Below are 23570 nucleotides of genomic sequence, written 5' to 3'. Positions count from 1 at the left end.
AAACTAGAGAACCATTTTGAACATGTAGACCATTGTTCAATGTCATTTTCCTATTTTAAGCTTTGATTAAACATGAAAAGCTATCTTAAACCTGTTAACCACATTACACTTTCTTATTTACTATAAATTAGCAATAAAAAACATATAAAAAAACCAAAAAAATGAAAATGTGAAAAACTAAGAAGCATGTAAATGAAATTAGAAAATTATTAAAATAATATTTTTAATTATTTTTTTTAAAAACCAAAAAATGAAAATGCCAAAAACTAAAAAGCATGTAAGCGAAATTAAAAAATTATAAAAAAAAATGTAATTAATAAAAAAGGTTTTTAATTATTTTCCTTCGTAGTAAACCCTTACTATTAATAATTACTCATATGAATTTTACTTTTAGAAAGATCAACATCTAATTTTGTTTGTGTAATAAATTATTGAGAAAATTATATTTATATGGTCATATGACAAAAAAAACACCTTTAATTATGTACTTATCTTCTTAGTTATAATTATGTACTTATCTTGTTAGTTATATATTTATTTATATTAAAATTTATTATTTTATATATATTATTTCATTTTTTTCTAAAAAAAATTAATATGTTATTAAAAAATTATTTGATATAAACATCAATATGTATTTATTAGTTTGAGTTCTTCAATTTCTTGGCCATCCCTTATTAGTCTAGCCTAGACTAATAGACTAATAGCCATGGATTAGTTTGAGTTCTTCAATTTCTTGGCCATCCCTTATTAGTCTAGCCTAGACTAATAGACTAATAGCCATGGATAGCGATCGTTGACCACATATTAATCTTCTCTTTGACCAATTTTGACTAATTTTGACCAAAAAAATTGATGTGGATCACAATCTTAACCAAAGTTTTCATATTAGAAAATAATATAAAATTTATTACGTAATTTCTGATTTGGACAACAAAGTTGAGGTCTCATCGGGGGACTTGCAGCTTTCAAGCTTTCAAAAAGCTCATTTTCCCATAAAAGTAAGATACCCAAAGTTTGCCGACCTGAACATTTTATGGAAAGCCCAACTTAAACTTAGTTTGTCCTAAGTTTTTGGTACCTGTTCTAGCTTACCTGTTCTCCGTGTTCGGCATGCAGTGTCCTGCATCCTGCAAGTGCCAGATGTCTGCAAGTGCCAAATGTATGTCTGCAAGTGCCAAATGTATGTCTGCAAGTGCCAAATGTTTGCATACGGTTGAAGTGTGCCAGATGTTTGGTGATCTAGAAATGCTTTCTCCGGCCGGACTAAGTTTGAAGAGTTTGGTGGTCTAGAAATGCTTTCTCCAGAGTAAGTTCAAGGTCCTGTGTAAGTTCGAGGAGCAGAGGAGCGAAGCAGAGAGTGTGCGCCAGCTAGTTTGAGGAGCAGAGACAGAATATTACCTTACAACACGCCTAACAGACAGGCCCACAACTACTACTCATCTGTTCAATCCAGACTCAGGTAAGCTTCTGTTATATTCATGTCATTATTCTTCCCAACAGAAATATATATTGGGATCATAAGCTTTTTCCTGTGATGAGTCGATTTTACCAGAGTAAGTTCAAGGTCCTGAGTAAGTTCGAGGAGCAGAGGAGCGAAGCAGAGAGTGTCCGCCAGCTAGTTTGAGGAGCAGAGACACTCTGCAAAAGAGAATATTACCTTACAACACGCCTAACAGACAGGCCCACAACTACTACTCATCTGTTCAATCCAGACTCAGGTAAGCTTCTGTTATATTCATGTCATTATTCTTCCCAACAGAAATATATATTGGGATCATAAGCTTTTTCCTGTGATGAGTCGATTTTACCAGTTGACCTCAGGAGCATGAAAAACCTAACGCAACGCAGAAAAGCAGGTTGCCCTTGCACTGGAAAATAGAGAACCCTGCGTAGAAATAAAGGCATGAGACTTGGCATGACAGTCTCAGTGTCGATTTTCTAGAAAACCCTGACACAGCGCAGAAAACCAGGTTGCCATTGCCCTGGAAAAATAGAGAACCTAGGCATGACACGGTGGTTAGAGTAATTTTCCAACATTTTAAACACTACTATGGTTCTATCTACCTTTGTCAAGAAAATTGAAAGAGGAATAGGGTTTTCCCATTCGATACTTACCTGCCCTGTAAGATGTGGTGCTCCTGGATAATGCTTTCCATAAGAAACGTTGGCTTTGCCCGGACACTGGAAGCTAAGGCATATCTATTGGGCGCCCCGGTGCCGGATGGAACAAAAATGCACCATTCAACATTAGGTCTTTCACCGATCTCCAATTCTACTGTATCTATCCATCCGTCCCCCGCTACATCCAGCTTTTTGGTTCCCTGCAATCCATTCCGGGTTCAATGTCGAATTCACTCTGAGGAACAAACATGAACTTGGAAATTATTGATCAAGAATTTAAGTATTTTAGTCTTTTATATTGGTCTGAATCCAGAAGAGCTAATGGGTCTTTGCACCTCGTTAACATTGCGCAGAAAACCAGGTTGCCCTTGCCCTGGAAAAATAGAGAACCTAGGCATGACAGTCTCAGTATCGATTTTCATTTCATAGAAATAAAAGCATGACAGTCTCAGTGTCGATTTTCCAGAAAACCTTAACGCAGCACAGAAAAGTTGCAAACCAGTAACCAGTAACCTTTTTCCCTACGCTTTCTGTTGTCCGCTACAGGCCTTTGTATGAGGGCCACAGACACCTTCAGTACCAGCTGCCTGCTTCCTGAATTCATCAACAAAAATTGCAAGTTCAGTTTTCGATCAAGAAACGGAATGTTCGTGCTACGGAAGCTTGAGGGCAATAAAAAATTTAGCCGCCCCTTGAGGGTACGATTCCGCTCCTCGGAGGAGCTACAGCGCTCCGGGACAGGCTTTCGTGAAAGCCCTGACTGACCAGGATTAGCCCTTGATTGATCGAAATCCTTGCCCCTCCGTATTCATACTGTTTGATACAGCTCGGCTCGAGTTGAGTTATACTCATCCTTGCGGACAGGAAACAGATATGGCACTAAGTGACTAGGATAGAAACCCCCTACTAAAGAGATAGGGTGCGGCTCCAGCCACTCCTCCCGCCGCATTTCGAGCTGACTGATGTCTACGAATAACCGTCCCTCTCGGCCTCCTCTCCGTGCCACCTGGTTCGCATTATTGATGCCAGTAAAACTCTAAATAGAATGTTCAAAGCTAGCTAGCTAGCTGTCTGTTTTATGGCCGGATTGTTTTTGGCACCTGGCTCGCATTGTTGATGCCATTAAAACTCTAATCCTTTCTTGTAAACATGGTCTCACGCTTCCGTAGGAAACATGGTCTCAAGCTTCCCATTTAGACGAGGCTTTGCAAACTGAACGTTGGAGGTAGACACGCTGGACATTCAAACGAGGTAGACACGCTGGACGTAGAGACGCTGGACATTCAAACGAGACAGAGGTAAAGTTGTGGGCCCCACGGTATTTTACATGTTTGAAACAAGTTTTTGTATTATACATTTCTTTTTGCATGTGTGACAAGTGTCTATTTAAAAGCTTTGTCTTTACCTTGTTACTATAGAGTTTGTCTTTGGTTTTATACATTACGGTTTCAGACCAGTGAATTGGTATAGGGTTTGAGGTCCAGTGCAATTTGACAGCCTTTCCACTTCAATTGGCGATCCGTTGCAAACCACCGCGGTGTTCTGGTATGCGTTATTCTTTGACAATATTCACGTATAAAGAAAATATTTGAATCAATTTGATAGACAGAACTGATATCCTTTCTTTACATATGCAACATATTGTTCTTAATGCCTTCCAGTTGATTGCATGGTTTCAAAGCGGTTTCAACAATGAAAGTAGAATATCAGCTCTAGCAATCAGCGTCAAAGTTATTAGGGTGGTGTCATCCGCCTCTGTTCCTAATGCCGTAGCTCCCTTTGTATCTGCCTATTATCACGCTGAGGGTGGGTTTGGATCTCCTTGCATGCCAACTTGCAGTTTGTGTTGAAAAATAATTATATCGTCTTCCATTTCACTTCATAGACGACTCAGATATTATATAATGTTATCACAAGTTATGTAGCTTTGTAGTTATTATATATACATACCCCATAGCGAGTAGTGAGTAGCGTGACACTAGGAGCCAAACTGTGGGCAGTCCAAACCCGGAGGTGATGGAGCCCCGAAAGGCTCGGATGTGCCATCAAGACTAATGTCATTGACTTTTCGAAAAATGTTAGTTATCATTTCTCCGTTTGTTAGTTATTTTAATGTTTTAGTTTGAGTTCTGTTAGATCCCCACTATTTTCTTCATAAATTTGTTTTTAATGGTTTATCATATCACAAAGCCAGATTTTCATTTCCAGTTGTATTTCTCCCCACTCCAACTTTACCCTTTCAATGGTTATTTATATAGTGCATGAGTGATAAAGCGAAAACTTCTATGTCGATGTATGATGGGCCTATAAGCAAAAACATAACTTCCAAGAAAGAAGGGTTGTTCCTCTAGTTTATATTAGCGTAGCTCTCATTTTTAGTGCATTATATTGCTTACATAAGTCTTCAATGTTCCCAGTTTCATTTATTTCATGTTGATTATAATACTTTCTGTTTTATGTTGTGCGTCATTCCCCTGTTGTTTGAGGGTCCTAATCTCTCTTAGTTTCAGTTTTTAAACTTTTTTAAAAGAAATTTTTTTACTCTTTATTGGTTCATTTGATAAGATTCTTCCTTTTATATCTCTTCTACAAATGTGCATTTCCTCATTCAAGTTTTATTACAATGGAATGTAGCTGGTTTATGACACTCTGGAAAAATCTCATTGGTTTAGAAACCATGGTTGGAGGCATATATTCTACTAAATTTTGCAGGATTGCACCTGGTCCAAATCACATGAAACTGTGAGCCTTAGTGGGGTCTAAGAAATGCCCCTGCTTTACCAACTAATAAAGATTGGTAGCTAGTCGTTGTTTATTTACTATTTGTGAAGTCTATGTGTGGCTTTTTCTCTCAGATTTTGTTCATCTTATCATAGCCTACCATTCTCTCACACTTAAGCGAGTAAAAATCTAGGTTCTAATTTAAAGCTTAGCTATCTAGCACAACCACAATATTGTGATAAATTAGTTGAAACTCGTAGTTGGATGTGGTCTGTAGTAAATGCATGTATCTTGTACCAGTTACATTTTGCAAATTATAATATCATTTTTACTGCTGGTAGTTTAAAATATGAAAACAATTATATGTGATTTATGTTTGTAGCACTATGTCTTAGAAGAGAACATGTTGGAGGTTGATTTCCCATGTGTCATGCCTAAAGTCATCCTAAAAGAATTTGGGCATGTTCAAAATTTCACAAATCTGATGGTCAAAGATGAGAAAATAAGAGTGTTTTATTGTGGCCACATAAGCTAAATGAATTGAAACAAATCTTGGTGGTTCTAGATGAGATTTCTGCTAAATATTTGGGTACAAAGATCAAAGAATATGGATTAACCACCTTGGATACAAAAAAGATAATTATTCAGATCCCTCTCCATTCAATCTTATGTTTTCCATCTCTATATGCCCATCAGGATTGAGTCTAGGGTAAGCATTGTCCATGATGCCAACCTTCAACAATTTACCAAAATTCTAGAGTTGTTTCTTTAGTGCTATATGTCTTTCATAAAAGAAAATACATAAACAGAATTATGTTCTTTTTATGTTGTATTCCAAATGCAATAAATTCAGTAGTGCCGTTTAGAATCAGGGAAGATCTCTTATTTATTTATAAGAACATTTGAGAAACCAATACCCTAAAAGATAATGATTCCCTTGTATTTTTCTATTTCTTAAAACTCAAATGAGATTATTTGTAAAGAGGTGTGTAATAGCTTTGAGTTTCATTCTACAGATTATCTACATTCAGAGACTGCAGAAGGTATTTTTTGTGAACTTCAAGGACCTTTATTACTATGACGGAAGCAAGCTTCGATTTGCAGATGCTCAAATTGTTTAGATCTTTAGAAATGAGGCTTACTATCCTTTTAATCATTTATTAATTTCTCTTCAAATCTGTTTTCTCATGCATGATTCAATTTCTCTCTTCCTGTATACATTTAATATGCATTATTACTATGGAATGACAATTAGTTGTAAACATTACAAATATCACCCCGTCAAGGGCTCTTGAGAGAATGATAATTCACACTTGTTAAGATTGAACACTTTGTCAATCTTGATGATAAATCTCATCCAAAGTTCAAAGTGTTGTTGATTTGTAATTTGGGAAGAGAAAATGGCTCTAAAATCACCCTTAAAGATTTGTCTTTGGGAATCTGTTGCAAAGATCAGAAAGCTCTTTTGATGTCAACATGTATACAAATCACAATGGAATTTAATATTATGGTTAATAAGCTCAGATAAGTGCATCTTGTCAAATTCTTTATTAAGTCTAGTTAGTAGCCTACTATGACAATGTTATCTTAAATTATTTCTTTGTCATGCACCCATTGAAAATATCAAGCTTCCTTCTTATGGACAGGGCATTGTTAACAATGAGATGCTGGGGTACTTCATAGGATGGACCTATGTGTTTCTAATAGAACTTGGAATTGATAAGGAGTGTATGTGTTTCAATTAGAATTTATAGAAAAAAATGGCTCACCATGTTGCAAACTGTTGGGCTGTAGAAATAAAGTGTTCTTATGGACGGGTTGAATGTGTTGGTCTTGTTACAGATCTGCTTAGGAATTGAAGGAAAACACTGTAAGGTTTAAAGTAAATTTTGAGTTCTTGAATAATATATCTTTGAAAATTACAAGCTTTTAATGCAAGTTATAATCAGTTTGTAAACATGTAATGGAACAGTAAAAATGTGATGTGCCTCTTTGTAGTCCATGAAACGTACCCAGAACCTAGCGAGGTAGAGGTTGGTAATATCAATGAATACCTAGCGAGGTAGAGGTTGGTAATATCAATGAATGCCCATGTTTCGTTATATACTTTCCTATAAAATAAATATTGTTGGCTTTGAAGAGGTTGGTAATATCAATGAATGCCCATGTTTCGTTATATACTTTCTTATAAAATAAATATTGTTGGTTTTCAAAGCTCATTTTCGGGTAAAAGTAAGATATCCAAAGTTTGCCGAGCTGAACATTTTATGGAAAGCACAACTTAGTTTGTCCTAAGTTTTTGGTACTTGTTCTAGCTTACTTGTTCTCCGTGTCCGGCATGTAGTGTCCTGCATCCTGCAAGTGCCAGATGTCTGCAAGTGCCAGATGTTTGCATACAGTTGAAGTGTGCCAGATGTTTGGTGGTCTAGAAATGCTTTCTCCGGCCGGAGTAAGTTTGAGGAGTTTGGTGGTCTAGAAATGCTTTCTCCGGAGTAAGTTCGAGGTCCGGAGTAAGTTCGAGGAGCAGAGGAGCGAAGCACAGAGTGTCGACCAGCTAGTTTGAGGAGCAGAGACACTCTGCAAAAGAGAATATTACCTTACAACACGCCTAATAGACAGGCCCACAACTACTACTCATCTGTTCAATCTGGACTCAGGTAAGCTTCTGTTATATTCATGTCATTATTCTTCCCAACAGAAATATATATTGGGATCATAAGCTTTTTCCTGTGATGAGTCGATTTTACCAGTTGATCTCAGGAGCATGACAGCCTCAGAAAAACCTAACGCAACGCAGAAAAGCAGGTTGCCCTCGCACTGGAAAATAGAGAAACCTGCGTAGAAATAAAGGCATGACAGTCTCAGTGTTGATTTTCTAGAAAACCCTGACACAACGCAGAAAACCAGGTTGCCATTGCCCTGGAAAAATAGAGAACCTAGGCATGACACGGTGGTTAGAGTAATTTTCCAACATTTTAAACACTACTATGGTTCTATCTACCTTTGTCAAGAAAATTGAAGGAGGAATAGGGTTTTCCCATTCGATACTTACCTGCCCTGTAAGATGTTGTGCTCCTGGATAATGCTTTCCATAAGGAACGTTGGCTTTGCCCGGATACGGGAAGCTAAGGCATATCTATTGGGCGCCCCGGTGCCGGATGGAACAAAAATGCACCATTCAACATTAGGTCTTTCACCGATCTCCAATTCTACTGCATCTATCCATCCGTCCCCTGCTACATCCAGCTTTTTGGTTCCCTGCAATCCATTCCGGGTTTCAATGTCGAATTCACTCTGAGGAACAAACATGAACTTGGAAATTATTGATCAAGAATTTAAGTATTTTAGTCTTTTATATTGGTCTGAATCCAGAAGAGCTAATGGGTCTTTGCACCTCCTTAACATTGCGCAGAAAACCAGGTTGCCCTTGCCCTGGAAAAATAGAGAACCTAGGCATGACAGTCTCAGTGTCGATTTTCATTTCATAGAAATAAAAGCATGACAGTCTCAGTGTCGATTTTCCAGAAAACCTTAACGCAGCACATAAAAGTTGCAAACCAGTAACCAGTAACCTTTTTCCCTACGCTTTCTGTTGTCCGCTACAGGCCTTTGTATGAGGGCCATAAACACCTTCAGTACCATCTGCCTGCTTCCTGAATTCATCAACAAAAATTGCAAGTTCAGTTTTCGATCAAGAAACGGAATGTTCGTGCTATGGAAGCTTGAGGGCAATAAAAAATTTAGCCGCCCCTTGAGGGTACGATTCCGCTCCTCGGAGGAGCTACAACGCTCCGGGACAGGCTTTCGTGAAAGCCCTGACTGACCAGGATTTGCCCTTGATTGATCGAAATCCTTGCCCCTCCGTATTCATAATGCTTGATACAGCTCGGCTCGAGTTGAGTTATACTCATGCTTGCGGACAGGAAACAGATATGGGACTAAGTGACTAGGATAGAAACCCCCTACTAAAGAGATAGGGTGCGGCTCCAGCCACTCCTCCCGCCGCATTTCGAGCTGACTGATGTCTACGAATAACCGCCCCTCTCGGCCTCCTCTCCGTGCCACCTGGTTCGCATTATTGATGCCAGTAAAACTCTAAATAGAATGTTCGAAGCTAGCTAGCTAGCTGTCTGTTTTATGGCCGGATTGTTTTTGGCACCTGGCTCGCATTGTTGATGCCATTAAAACTCTAATCCTTTCTTCTTGTAAACATGGTCTCACGCTTCCGTAGGAAACATGGTCTCAAGCTTCCCATTTAGACGAGGCTTTGCAAACTGAAGGTAGGAGGTAGACACGCTGGACATTCAAACGAGGTAGACACGCTGGACGTAGAGACGCTGGACATTCAAACGAGACAGAGGTAAAGTTGTGGGCCCCACGATATTTTACGTGTTTGAAATATGTTTTTGTATTATACATTTATTTTTTCATGTGTGACAAGTGTCTATTTAAAAGCTTTGTCTTTACCTTGTTACTATAGAGTTTGTCTTTGGTTTTATAGCGTTTGAGGTCCAGTGCAATTTGACAGCCTTTCCACTTCAATTGGCGATCTGTTATGACGACATATTAATCTTCTGTTTGACCAAAAAAAATTGATGTGCATCACAACTTTAACCAAAGTTTTCATATTAGAAAATAATATAAAATTTATTACGTAATTTCTGATTGGACAACAAAGTTGAGGGTCTTATTGCGGGCTTCGCAGCTTTCAAGAAGCTCATTTTCGTGTTAAAGTAAGATATCCAAAGTTTGCCGAGCTGAACATTTTATGGAAAGCACGACTTAGTTTGTCCTAAGTTTTTGGTACCTGTTCTAGCTTACCTGTTCTCCGTGTCCGGCATGCAGTGTCCTGCATCCTGCAAGTGCCAGATGTCTGCAAGTGCCAGATGTTTGCATACAGTTGAAGTGTGCCAGATGTTTGGTGGTCTAGAAATGCTTTCTCCGGAGTAAGTTTGAGGAGTTTGGTGGTCTAGAAATGCTTTCTCTGGAGTAAGTTCGAGGAGCAGAGGAGCGAAGCAGAGAGTGTCGACCAGCTAGTTTGAGGAGCAGAGACACTCTGCAAAAGAGAATATTACCTTACAACACGCCTAACAGACAGGCCCACAACTACTACTCATCTGTTCAATCCGGACTCAGGTAAGCTTATGTTATATTCATGTCATTATTCTTCCCAACAGAAATATATATTGGGATCATAAGCTTTTTCCTGTGATGAGTCGATTTTACCAGTTGATCTCAGGAGCATGACAGCCTCAGAAAACCTAACGCAACGCAGAAAAGCAGGTTGCCCTTGCACTGGAAAATAGAGAACCCTGCGTAGAAATAAAGGCATGACAGTCTAAGTGTCGATTTTCTAGAAAACCCTGACACAACGCAGAAAACCAGTTTGCCATTGCCCTGGAAAAATAGAGAACCTAGGCATGACACGGTGGTTAGAGTAATTTTCCAACATTTTAAACACTACTATGGTTCTATCTACCTTTGTCAAGAAAATTGAAGGAGGAATAGGGTTTTCCCATTCGATACTTACCTGCCCTGTAAGATGTTGTGCTCCTGGATAATGCTTTCCATAAGGAACGTTGGGTTTGCCCGGATACTGGAAGCTAAGGCATATCTATTGGGCTCCCCGGTGCCGGATGGAACAAAAATGCACCATTCAACATTAGGTCTTTCACCGATCTCCAATTCTACTGCATCTATCCATCCGTCCCCCGCTACATCCAGCTTTTTGGTTCCCTGCAATCCATTCCGGGTTTCAATGTCGAATTCACTCTGAGGAACAAACATGAACTTGGAAATTATTGATCAAGAATTTAAGTATTTTAGTCTTTTATATTGGTCTGAATCCAGAAGAGCTAATGGGTCTTTGCACCTCCTTAACATTGCGCAGAAAACCAGGTTGCCCTTGCCCTGGAAAAATAGAGAACCTAGGCATGACAGTCTCAGTATCGATTTTCATTTCATAGAAATAAAATCATGACAGTCTCAGTGTCGATTTTCCAGAAAACCTTAACGCAGCACAGAAAAGTTGCAAACTAGCTAAGTTACCAGGATTCGGATTCGGATTCGGATTCGGATTCGGATTCGGATTCGGATACGGATACGGATACGGATCCGGATCCGGATCCGGATCCGCTAGTTTTTTGAAAATCTAAGATCCGGATACGGCAAGGATACGTCACGTACAATATATATATATATATATATATATATATATATATATATATATATATATATATATTTAAACTTTTAAAAAACATCTTAAAGCTAAAAAATCAAATACTCCATGAAACCATCAAACATTTTTAGTTTTTAGAACATTGAATGATAAAATCATAAATATGAAGATTAAAACATTGAAATGGTGCATCGTCCCTCATACAAAGTAACAAAAAGGTCCAAGGATAAATTATAATATATTTAAAAGTCAAATTATAATATATTAATATTATCCATAAACAATTAAAAATTAAATTGTAAATACATTAAAAAAAATTAAATTTAAATTTTAAATACATTTTAAAAATTTAAATAACATGATGGCTTAAAATTTTAAATAACATATATTAAATATTAATATAACTGTTATTATTATGTTATATAACATATATATATATATAAATATTAAATAATAAATATACGAATATAATATATATAACTGTTATTAAACATTAATATATTAAACCTTAAACATTAAACAGTAAATAACATATATTAAATAATAAATATTAATATAACTGCTATTATAATGTTATATAACATATATATATAAATATTAAATAATAAATATACGAATATATCATATAACTGTTATATTAACATACAAATATATTATATAACTGTAATATTACAATATGAATATATTAAATTATTAATATAACCGTGCATATATTAACTCCGCACCCCGATATATAACTGTTATATTAACATACAAATATATTATATAACTGTAATATTACAATATGAATATATTAATATAACCGTGCATATATTAACCCCGCACCCCGCACTACGCTACGCTATATTATATATAACTGATAACAATAATTGAATAATGTATTAAAAATTTAATTCCCTGGTTAACGCTTAAACCGGCGGGATCTGTATCCTGTAAAGGCTAGCGGTTTCCAAAATCTGTGTATTTAAAAAATATGCATTTTCACTGTAAAGGCTAGCGGTTTCCAAAATCTGTGTATTTAAAAAATATGTATTTTCACCGTATTTTGGAGTATCCGTATCCGGATCCGGTTCAGATCCATGGATCCGGCAATACTCCACCTGCCTGTGCCGGATCCGGTAACTTAGCAAACTAGTAACCAGTAACCTTTTTCCCTACGCTTTCTGTTGTTCGCTACAGGCCTTTGTATGAGGGCCACAAACACCTTCAATACCAGCTGCCTGCTTCCTGAATTCATCAACAAAAATTGCAAGTTCAGTTTTCGATCAAGAAACGGAATGTTCGTGCTACGGAAGCTTGAGGGCAATAAAAAATTTAGCCGCCCCTTGAGGGTACGATTCCGCTCCTCGGAGGAGCTACAGTGCTCCGGGACAGGCTTTCTTGAAAGCCCTGACTGACCAGGATTTGCCCTTGATTGATCGAAATCCTTGCCCCTCCGTATTCATACTGCTTGATACAGCTCGGCTCGAGTTGAGTTATACTCATCCTTGCGGACAGGAAACAGATATGGCACTAAGTGACTAGGATAGAAACCCCCTACTAAAGAGATAGGGTGCGGCTCCAGCCACTCCTCCCGCCGCATTTCGAGCTGACTGATGTCTACAAATAACCGCCCCTCTCGGCCTCCTCTCCGTGCCACCTGGTTCGCATTATTGATGCCAGTAAAACTCTAAATAGAATGTTCGAAGCTAGCTAGCTAGCTGTCTGTTTTATGGCCGGATAGTTTTTGGCACCTGGCTCGCATTGTTGATGCCATTAAAACTCTAATCCTTTCTTCTTGTAAACATGGTCTCACGCTTCCGTAGGAAACATGGTCTCAAGCTTCCCATTTAGACGAGGCTGTGCAAACTGAAGGTAGGAGGTAGACACGCTGGACATTCAAACGAGGTAGACACGCTGGACGTAGAGACGCTGGACATTCAAACGAGACAGAGGTAAAGTTGTGGGCCCCACGATATTTTACGTGTTTGAAATATGTTTTTGTATTATACATTTCTTTTTGCATGTGTGACAAGTGTCTATTTAAAAGCTTTGTCTTTACCTTGTTACTATAGAGTTTGTCTTTGGTTTTATACATTACGGTTTCAGACCAGTGAATTGGTATAGCGTTTGAGGTCCAGTGCAATTTGACAGCCTTTCCACTTCAATTGGCGATCTGTTGCAAACCACCGCGGTGTTCTGGTATGCGTTATTCTTTCACAATATTCACGTATAAAGAAAATATTTGAATCAATTTGATAGACAGAACTGATATCCTTTCTTTACATATGCAACATATTGTTCTTAATGCCTTCCAGTTGATTGCATGGTTTCAAAGCGGTTTCAACAATGAAAGTAGAATATCAGCTCTAGCAATCAGCGTCAAAGTTATTAGGTGGTGTCATCCGCCTCTGTTCCTAATGCTGTATCTCCCTTTGTATCTGCCTATTGTCACGCTGAGGGTGGGTTTGGATCTCCTTGCATGCCAACCTGCAGTTTGTGTTGAAAAATAATTATTTCATCTTCCATTTCACTTCATAGACGACTCAGATATTATATAATGTTATCACAAGTTATGTAGCTTTGTAGTTATTATATATACATACCCCATAGCGAGTAGTGAGTAGCGTGACACTAGGAGCCAAACTGTGGGCAGTCCAAACCTGGAGGTGATGGAGCCCCGAAAGGCTCGGATGTGCCATCAAGACTAATGTCATTGACTTTTCGAAAAATGTTAGTAATCATTTCTCCGTTTGTTAGTTATTTTAATGTTTTAGTTTGAGTTCTGTTAGATCCCCACTATTTTCTTCATAAATTTGTTTTTAATGGTTTATCATATCACAAAGCCAGATTTTCATTTCCAGTTGTATTTTTCCCCACTCCAACTTTACCCTTTCAATGGTTATTTATATAGTGCATGAGTGATAAAGCGAAAACTTCTATGTCGATGTATGATGGGCCTATAAGCAAAAACATAACTTCCAAGAAAGAAGGGTTGTTCCTCTAGTTTATATTAGCGTAGCTCTCATTTTTAGTGCATTATATTGCATACATAAGTCTTCAATGTTCCCAGTTTCATTTATTTCATGTTGATTATAATACTTTCTGTTTTATGTTGTGCGTCATTCCCCTGTTGTTTGAGGGTCCTAATCTCTCTTAGTTTCAGTTTTTAAACTTTTTTAAAAGAAATTTTTTTACTCTTTATTGGTTCATTTGATAAGATTCTTCCTTTTATATCTCTTCTACAAATGTGCATTTCCTCATTCAAGTTTTATTACAATGGAATGTAGCTGGTTTATGACACTCTGGAAAAATCTCATTGGTTTAGAAACCATGGTTGGAGGCATATATTCTACTAAATTTTGCAGGATTGCACCTGGTCCAAATCATATGAAACTGTGAGCCTTAGTGGGGTCTAAGAAATGCCCCTGCTTTACCAACTAATAAAGATTGGTAGCTAGTCGTTGTTTATTTACTATTTGTGAAGTCTATGTGTGGCTTTTTCTCTCAGATTTTGTTCATCTTATCATAGGCCTACCATTCTCTCACACTTAAGCGAGTAAAAATCTAGGTTCTAATTTAAAGCTTAGCTATCTAGCACAACCACAATATTGTGATAAATTAGTTGAAACTCGTAGTTGGATGTGGTCTGTAGTAAATGCATGTATCTTGTACCAGTTACATTTTGCAAATTATAATATCATTTTTACTGCTGGTAGTTTAAAATATGAAAACAATTATATGTGATTTATGTTTGTAGCACTATGTCTTAGAAGAGAACATGTTGGAGGTTGATTTCCCATGTGTCATGCCTAAAGTCATCCTAAAAGAATTTGGGCATGTTCAAAATTTCACAAATCTGATGGTCAAAGATGAGAAAATAAGAGTGTTTTATTGTGGCCACATAAGCTAAATGAATTGAAACAAATCTTGGTGGTTCTAGATGAGATTTCTGCTAAATATTTGGGTACAAAGATCAAAGAATATGGATTAACCACCTTGGATACAAAAAAGATAATTATTCAGATCCCTCTCCATTCAATCTTATGTTTTCCATCTCTATATGCCCATCAGGATTGAGTCTAGGGTAAGCATTGTCCATGATGCCAACCTTCAACAATTTACCAAAATTCTAGAGTTGTTTCTTTAGTGCTATATGTCTTTCATAAAAGAAAATACATAAACAGAATTATGTTCTTTTTATGTTGTATTCCAAATGCAATAAATTCAGTAGTGCCGTTTAGAATCAGGGAAGATCTGTTATTTATTTATAAGAACATTTGAGAAACCAATACCCTAAAAGATATTGATTCCCTTGTATTTTTCTATTTCTTAAAACTCAAATGAGATTATTTGTAAAGAGGTGTGTAATAGCTTTGAGTTTCATTCTACAGATTATCTACATTCAGAGACTGCAGAAGGTATTTTTTGTGAACTTCAAGGACCTTTATTACTATGACGGAAGCAAGCTTCGATTTGCAGATGCTCAAATTGGTTAGATCTTTAGAAATGAGGCTTACTATCCTTTTAATCATTTATTAATTTCTCTTCAAATCTGTTTTCTCATGCATGATTCAATTTCTCTCTTCCTGTATACATTTAATATGCATTATTACTATGGAATGACAATTAGTTGTAAACATTACAAATATCACCCCGTCAAGGGCTCTTGAGAGAATGATAATTCACACTTGTTAAGATTGAACAATTTGTCAATCTTGATGATAAATCTCATCCAAAGTTCAAAGTGTTGTTGATTTGTAATTTGGGAAGAGAAAATGGCTCTAAAATCACCCTTAAAGATTTGTTTTTGGGAATCTGTTGCAAAGATCAGAAAGCTCTTTTGATGTCAACATGTATACAAATCACAATGGAATTTAATATTATGGTTAATAAGCTCAGATAAGTGCATCTTGTCAAATTCTTTATTAAGTCTAGTTAGTAGCCTACTATGACAATGTTATCTTAAATTATTTCTTTGTCATGCACCCATTGAAAATATCAAGCTTCCTTCTTATGGACAGGGCATTGTTAACAATGAGATGCTGGGGTACTTCATAGGATGGACCTATGTGTTTCTAATAGAACTTGGAATTGATAAGGAGTGTATGTGTTTCAATTAGAATTTATAGAAAAAAATGGCTCACCATGTTGCAAACTGTTGGGCTGTAGAAATAAAGTGTTCTTATGGACGGGTTGAATGTGTTGGTCTTGTTACAGATCTGCTTAGGAATTGAAGGAAAACACTGTAAGGTTTAAAGTAAATTTTGAGTTCTTGAATAATATATCTGTGAAAATTACAAGCTTTTAATGCAAGTTATAATCAGTTTGTAAACATGTAATGGAACAGTAAAAATGTGATGTGCCTCTTTGTAGCCCATGAAACGTACCCAGAACCTAGCGAGGTAGAGGTTGGTAATATCAATGAATGCCCATGTTTCGTTATATACTTTCCTATAAAATAAATATTGTTGGCTTTGAAGAGGTTGGTAATATCAATGAATGCCCATGTTTCGTTATATACTTTCCTATAAAATAAATATTGTTGGTTTTCAAAGCTCATTTTCGGGTAAAAGTAAGATATCCAAAGTTTGCCGAGCTGAACATTTTATGGAAAGCACAACTTAGTTTGTCCTAAGTTTTTGGTACCTGTTCTAGCTTACTTGTTCTCCGTGTCCGGCATGCAGTGTCCTGCATCCTGCAAGTGCCAGATGTCTGCAAGTACCAGATGTTTGCATACGGTTGAAGTGTGCCAGATGTTTGGTGGTCTAGAAATGCTTTCTCCGGCCGGAGTAAGTTTGAGGAGTTTGGTGGTCTAGAAATGCTTTCTCCGGAGTAAGTTCGAGGAGCAGAGGAGCGAAGCACAGAGTGTCGACCAGCTAGTTTGAGGAGCAGAGACACTCTGCAAAAGAGAATATTACCTTACAACACGCCTAATAGACAGGCCCACAACTACTACTCATCTGTTCAATCCGGACTCAGGTAAGCTTCTGTTATATTCATGTCATTATTCTTCCCAACAGAAATATATATTGGGATCATAAGCTTTTTCCTGTGATGAGTCGATTTTACCAGTTGATCTCAGGAGCATGACAGCCTCAGAAAAACCTAACGCAACGCAGAAAAGCAGGTTGCCGTCGCACTGGAAAATAGAGAAACCTGCGTAGAAATAAAGGCATGACAGTCTCAGTGTTGATTTTCTAGAAAACCCTGACACAACGCAGAAAACCAGGTTGCCATTGCCCTGGAAAAATAGAGAACCTAGGCATGACACGGTGGTTAGAGTAATTTTCCAACATTTTAAACACTACTATGGTTCTATCTACCTTTGTCAAGAAAATTGAAGGAGGAATAGGGTTTTCCCATTCGATACTTACCTGCCCTGTAAGATGTTGTGCTCCTGGATAATGCTTTCCATAAGGAACGTTGGCTTTGCCCGGATACGGGAAGCTAAGGCATATCTATTGGGCGCCCCGGTGCCGGATGGAACAAAAATGCACCATTCAACATTAGGTCTTTCACCGATCTCCAATTCTACTGCATCTATCCATCCGTCCCCTGCTACATCCAGCTTTTTGGTTCCCTGCAATCCATTCCGGGTTTCAATGTCGAATTCACTCTGAGGAACAAACATGAACTTGGAAATTATTGATCAAGAATTTAAGTATTTTAGTCTTTTATATTGGTCTGAATCAAGAAGAGTTAATGGGTCTTTGCACCTCCTTAACATTGCGCAGAAAACCAGGTTGCCCTTGCCCTGGAAAAATAGAGAACCTAGGCATGACAGTCTCAGTGTCGATTTTCATTTCATAGAAATAAAAGCATGACAGTCTCAGTGTCGATTTTCCAGAAAACCTTAACGCAACACAGAAAAGTTGCAAACCAGTAACCAGTAACCTTTTTCCCTACGCTTTCTGTTGTCCGCTACAGGCCTTTGTATGAGGGCCATAAACACCTTCAGTACCAGCTGCCTGCTTCTTGAATTCATCAACAAAAATTGCAAGTTCAGTTTTCGATCAAGAAACGGAATGTTCGTGCTATGGAAGCTTGAGGGCAATAAAAAATTTAGCCGCCCCTTGAGGGTACGATTCCGCTCCTCGGAGGAGCTACAACGCTCCGGGACAGGCTTTCGTGAAAGCCCTGACTTACCAGGATTTGCCCTTGATTGATCGAAATCCTTGCCCCTCCGTATTCATACTGCTTGATACAGCTCGGCTCGAGTTGAGTTATACTCATGCTTGCGGACAGGAAACAGATATGGCACTAAGTGACTAGGATAGAAACCCCCTACTAAAGAGATAGGGTGCGGCTCCAGCCACTCCTCCCGCCGCATTTCGAGCTGACTGATGTCTACGAATAACCGCCCCTCTCGGCCTCCTCTCCGTGCCACCTGGTTCGCATTATTGATGCCAGTAAAACTCTAAATAGAATGTTCGAAGCTAGCTAGCTAGCTGTCTGTTTTATGGCCGGATTGTTTTTGGCACCTGGCTCGCATTGTTGATGCCATTAAAACTCTAATCCTTTCTTCTTGTAAACATGGTCTCACGCTTCCGTAGGAAACATGGTCTCAGACTCTCAAGCTTCCCATTTAGACGAGGCTTTGCAAACTGAAGGTAGGAGGTAGACACGCTGGACATTCAAACGAGGTAGACACACTGGACGTAGAGACGCTGGACATTCAAATGAGACAGAGGTAAAGTTGTGGGCCCCACGATATTTTACGTGTTTGAAATATGTTTTTGTATTATACATTTCTTTTTTCATGTGTGACAAGTGTCTATTTAAAAGCTTTGTCTTTACCTTGTTACTATAGAGTTTGTCTTTGGTTTTATAGCGTTTGAGGTCCACTGCAATTTGACAGCCTTTCCACTTCAATTGGCGATCTGTTATGACGACATATTAATCTTCTGTTTGACCAAAAAAAATTGATGTGCATCACAACTTTAACCAAAGTTTTCATATTAGAAAATAATATAAAATTTATTACGTAAGATTGGACAACAAAGTTGAGGGTCTTATTGCGGGCTTCGCAGCTTTCAAGAAGCTCATTTTCGTGTTAAAGTAAGATATCCAAAGTTTGCCGAGCTGAACATTTTATGGAAAGCATGACTTAGTTTGTCCTAAGTTTTTGGTACCTGTTCTAGCTTACCTGTTCTCCGTGTCCGGCATGCAGTGTCCTGCATCCTGCAAGTGCCAGATGTTTGCATACAGTTGAAGTGTGCCAGATGTTTGGTGGTCTAGAAATGCTTTCTCCGGAGTAAGTTTGAGGAGTTTGGTGGTCTAGAAATGCTTTCTCCGGAGTAAGTTCGAGGAGCAGAGGAGCGAAGCAGAGAGTGTCGACCAGCTAGTTTGAGGAGCAGAGACACTCTGCAAAAGAGAATATTACCTTACAACACGCCTAACAGACAGGCCCACAACTACTACTCATCTGTTCAATCCGGACTCAGGTAAGCTTCTGTTATATTCATGTCATTATTCTTCCCAACAGAAATATATATTGGGATCATAAGCTTTTTCCTGTGATGAGTCGATTTTACCAGTTGATCTCAGGAGCATGACAGCCTCAGAAAACCTAACGCAACGCAGAAAAGCAGGTTTCCCTTGCACTGGAAAATAGAGAACCCTGCGTAGAAATAAAGGCATGACAGTCTAAGTGTTGATTTTCTAGAAAACCCTGACACAACGCAGAAAACCAGGTTGCCATTGCCTTGGAAAAATAGAGAACCTAGGCATGATACGGTGGTTAGAGTAATTTTCCAACATTTTAAACACTACTATGGTTCTATCTACCTTTGTCAAGAAAATTGAAGGAGGAATAGGGTTTTCCCATTCGATACTTACCTGCCCTGTAAGATGTTGTGCTCCTGGATAATGCTTTCCATAAGGAACGTTGGGTTTGCCCGGATACTGGAAGCTAAGGCATATCTATTGGGCTCCCCGGTGCCGGATGGAACAAAAATGCACCATTCAACATTAGGTCTTTCACCGATCTCAAATTCTACTGCATCTATCCATCCGTCCCCCGCTACATCCAGCTTTTTGGTTCCCTGCAATCCATTCCGGGTTTCAATGTCGAATTCACTCTGAGGAACAAACATGAACTTGGAAATTATTGATCAAGAATTTAAGTATTTTAGTCTTTTATACTGGTCTGAATCCAGAAGAGCTAATGGGTCTTTGCACCTCCTTAACATTGCGCAGAAAACCAGGTTGCCCTTGCCCTGGAAAAATAGAGAACCTAGGCATGACAGTCTCAGTATCGATTTTCATTTCATAGAAATAAAAGCATGACAGTCTCAGTGTCGATTTTCCAGAAAACCTTAACGCAGCACAGAAAAGTTGCAAACCAGTAACCAGTAACCTTTTTCCCTACGCTTTCTGTTGTCCGCTACAGGCCTTTGTATGAGGGCCACAAACACCTTCAGTACCAGCTGCCTGCTTCCTGAATTCATCAACAAAAATTGCAAGTTCAGTTTTCGATCAAGAAACGGAATGTTCGTGCTACGGAAGCTTGAGGGCAATAAAAAATTTAGCCGCCCCTTGAGGGTACGATTCCGCTCCTCGGAGGAGCTACAGCGCTCCGGGACAGGCTTTCGTGAAAGCCCTGATTGACCAGGATTTGCCCTTGATTGATCGAAATCCTTGCCCCTCCGTATTCATACTGCTTGATACAGCTCGGGTCGAGTTGAGTTATACTCATCCTTGCGGACAGGAAACAGATATGGCACTAAGTGACTAGGATAGAAACCCCCTACTAAAGAGATAGGGTGCGGCTCCAGCCACTCCTCACGCCGCATTTCGAGCTGACTGATGTCTACGAATAACCGCCCCTCTCGGCCTCCTCTCCGAGCCACCTGGTTCGCATTATTGATGCCAATAAAACTCTAAATAGAATGTTCGAAGCTAGCTAGCTAGCTGTCTGTTTTATGGCCGGATAGTTTTTGGCACCTGGCTCGCATTGTTGATGCCATTAAAACTCTAATCCTTTCTTCTTGTAAACATGGTCTCACGCTTCCGTAGGAAACATGGTCTCAAGCTTCCCATTTAGACGAGGCTTTGCAAACTGAAGGTAGGAGGTAGACACGCTGGACATTCATACGAGGTAGACACGCTGGACGTAGAGACGCTGGACATTCAAACGAGACAGAGGTAAAGTTGTGGGCCCCACGATATTTTACGTGTTTGAAATATGTTTTTGTATTATACATTTCTTTTTGCATGTGTGACAAGTGTCTATTTAAAAGCTTTGTCTTTACCTTGTTACTATAGAGTTTGTCTTTGGTTTTATACATTACGGTTTCAGACCAGTGAATTGGTATAGCGTTTGAGGTCTAGTGCAATTTGACAGCCTTCCCACTTCAATTGGCGATCTGTTGCAAACCACCGTGGTGTTCTGGTATGCGTTATTCTTTCACAATATTCACGTATAAAGAAAATATTTGAATCAATTTGATAGACAGAACTGATATCCTTTCTTTACATATGCAACATATTGTTCTTAATGCCTTCCAGTTGATTGCATGGTTTCAAAGCGGTTTCAACAATGAAAGTAGAATATCAGCTCTAGCAATCAGCGTCAAAGTTATTAGGGTGGTGTCATCCGCCTCTGTTCCTAATGCCGTATCTCCCTTTGTATCTGCCTATTATCACGTTGAGGGTGGGTTTGGATCTCCTTGCATGCCAACCTGCAGTTTGTGTTGAAAAATAATTATATCGTCTTCCATTTCACTTCATAGACGACTCAGATATTATATAATGTTATCACAAGTTATGTAGCTTTGTAGTTATTATATATACATACCCCATAGCGAGTAGTGAGTAGCGTGACACTAGGAGCCAAACTGTGGGCAGTCCAAACCCGGAGGTGATGGAGCCCCGAAAGGCTCAGATGTGCCATCAAGACTTATGTCATTGACTTTTCGAAAAATGTTAGTTATCATTTCTCCGTTTGTTAGTTATTTTAATGTTTTAGTTTGAGTTCTGTTAGATCCCCACTATTTTCTTCATAAATTTGTTTTTAATGGTTTATCATATCACAAAGCCAGATTTTCATTTCCAGTTGTATTTCTCCCCACTCCAACTTTACCCTTTCAATGGTTATTTATATAGTGCATGAGTGATAAAGCGAAAACTTCTATGTCGATGTATGATGGGCCTATAAGCAAAAACATAACTTCCAAGAAAGAAGGGTTGTTCCTCTAGTTTATATTAGCGTAGCTCTCATTTTTAGTGCATTATATTGCTTACATAAGTCTTCAATGTTCCCAGTTTCATTTATTTCATGTTGATTATAATACTTCTGTTTTACGTTGTGCGTCATTCCCCTGTTGTTCGAGGGTCCTAATCTCTCTTAGTTTCAGTTTTTAAACTTTTTTAAAAGAATTTTTTTTACTCTTTATTGGTTCATTTGATAAGATTCTTCCTTTTATATCTCTTCTACAAATGTGCATTTCCTCATTCAAGTTTTATTACAATGGAATGTAGCTGGTTTATGACAAAATCTCATTGGTTTAGAAACCATGGTTGGAGGCATATATTCTACTAAATTTTGCAGGATTGCACCTGGTCCAAATCACATGAAACTGTGAGCCTTAGTGGGATATAAGAAATGCCCCTGCTTTACCAACTAATAAAGATTGGTAGCTAGTCGTTGTTTATTTACTATTTGTGAAGTCTATTTGTGGCTTTTTCTCTCAGATTTTGTTCATCTTATCATAGGCCTACCATTCTCTCACACTTAGCGAGTAAAAATCTAGGTTCTAATTTAAAGCTTAGCTATCTAGCACAACCACAATATTGTGATAAATTAGTTGAAACTCGTAGTTGGATGTGGTCTGTAGTAAATGCATGTATCTTGTACCAGTTACATTTTGCAAATTATAATATCATTTTTACTGCTGGTAGTTTAAAATATGAAAACAATTATATGTGATTTATGTTTGTAGCACTATGTCTTAGAAGAGAACATGTTGGAGGTTGATTTCCCATGTGTCATGCCTAAAGTCATCCTAAAAGAATTTGGGCATGTTCAAAATTCACAAATCTGATGGTCAAAGATGAGAAAATAAGAGTGTTTTATTGTGGCCACATAAGCTAAATGAATTGAAACAAATCTTGGTGGTTCTAGATGAGATTTCTGCTAAATATTTGGGTACAAAGATCAAAGAATATGGATTAACCACCTTGGATACAAAAAAGATAATTATTCAGATCCCTCTCCATTCAATCTTATGTTTTCCATCTCTATATGCCCATCAGGATTGAGTCTAGGGTAAGCATTGTCCATGATGCCAACCTTCAACAATTTACCAAAATTCTATAGTTGTTTCTTTAGTGCTATATGTCTTTCATAAAAGAAAATACATAAACAGAATTATGTTCTTTTTATGTTGTATTCCAAATGCAATAAATTCAGTAGTGCCGTTTAGAATCAGGGAAGATCTGTTATTTATTTATAAGAACATTTGAGAAACCAATACCCTAAAAGATAATGATTCCCTTGTATTTTTCTATTTCTTAAAACTCAAATGAGATTATTTGTAAAGAGGTGTGTAATAGCTTTGAGTTT

At 38.1% G+C, this 23570-nt stretch overlaps 1 protein-coding gene across 15 annotated transcripts in view; it reads left to right on the top strand.

Moving 5' to 3' along the window:
- Positions 1 to 1001: 1001 nt before the first annotated feature.
- LOC149216240 (beta-galactosidase 9-like) overlaps positions 1002 to 23570 on the top strand; it is a 56849-nt gene continuing 34280 nt past the window's right edge. The window contains exons 1-8 of one of the 15 annotated variants that reach the window (XR_016251107.1): positions 1003 to 1462; positions 1556 to 1721; positions 3294 to 3930; positions 5862 to 9981; positions 12829 to 12957; positions 13157 to 13204; positions 13321 to 13464; positions 15397 to 23566. Coding sequence is in view for 9 of the 15 variants with exons in the window: in XM_089392728.1 (XP_089248854.1) it covers positions 13291 to 13464; positions 15397 to 15496 (274 nt within the window). In the remaining 6 variants the exon portion in view is untranslated. Of the gene's footprint in view, positions 1463 to 1555; positions 1722 to 3293; positions 3931 to 5861; positions 9982 to 12828; positions 13465 to 15396; positions 23567 to 23570 lie in introns of those variants that run through there. The other 14 variants (XR_016251105.1, XM_089392728.1, XM_089392722.1 and 11 more) reach the window with 14 other exon arrangements.

Source organism: Pinus tabuliformis, chromosome 1_1 (assembly GCF_031772625.1).
Source record: "Pinus tabuliformis cultivar Carrire ecotype Pingquan chromosome 1_1, CPIR1, whole genome shotgun sequence".
Classification (NCBI taxonomy): Eukaryota; Viridiplantae; Streptophyta; class Pinopsida; order Pinales; family Pinaceae; genus Pinus; species Pinus tabuliformis.
The sequence above is the reverse complement of the archived record's forward strand: the minus strand, read 5'-3'. Positions and strand labels throughout refer to the sequence as shown.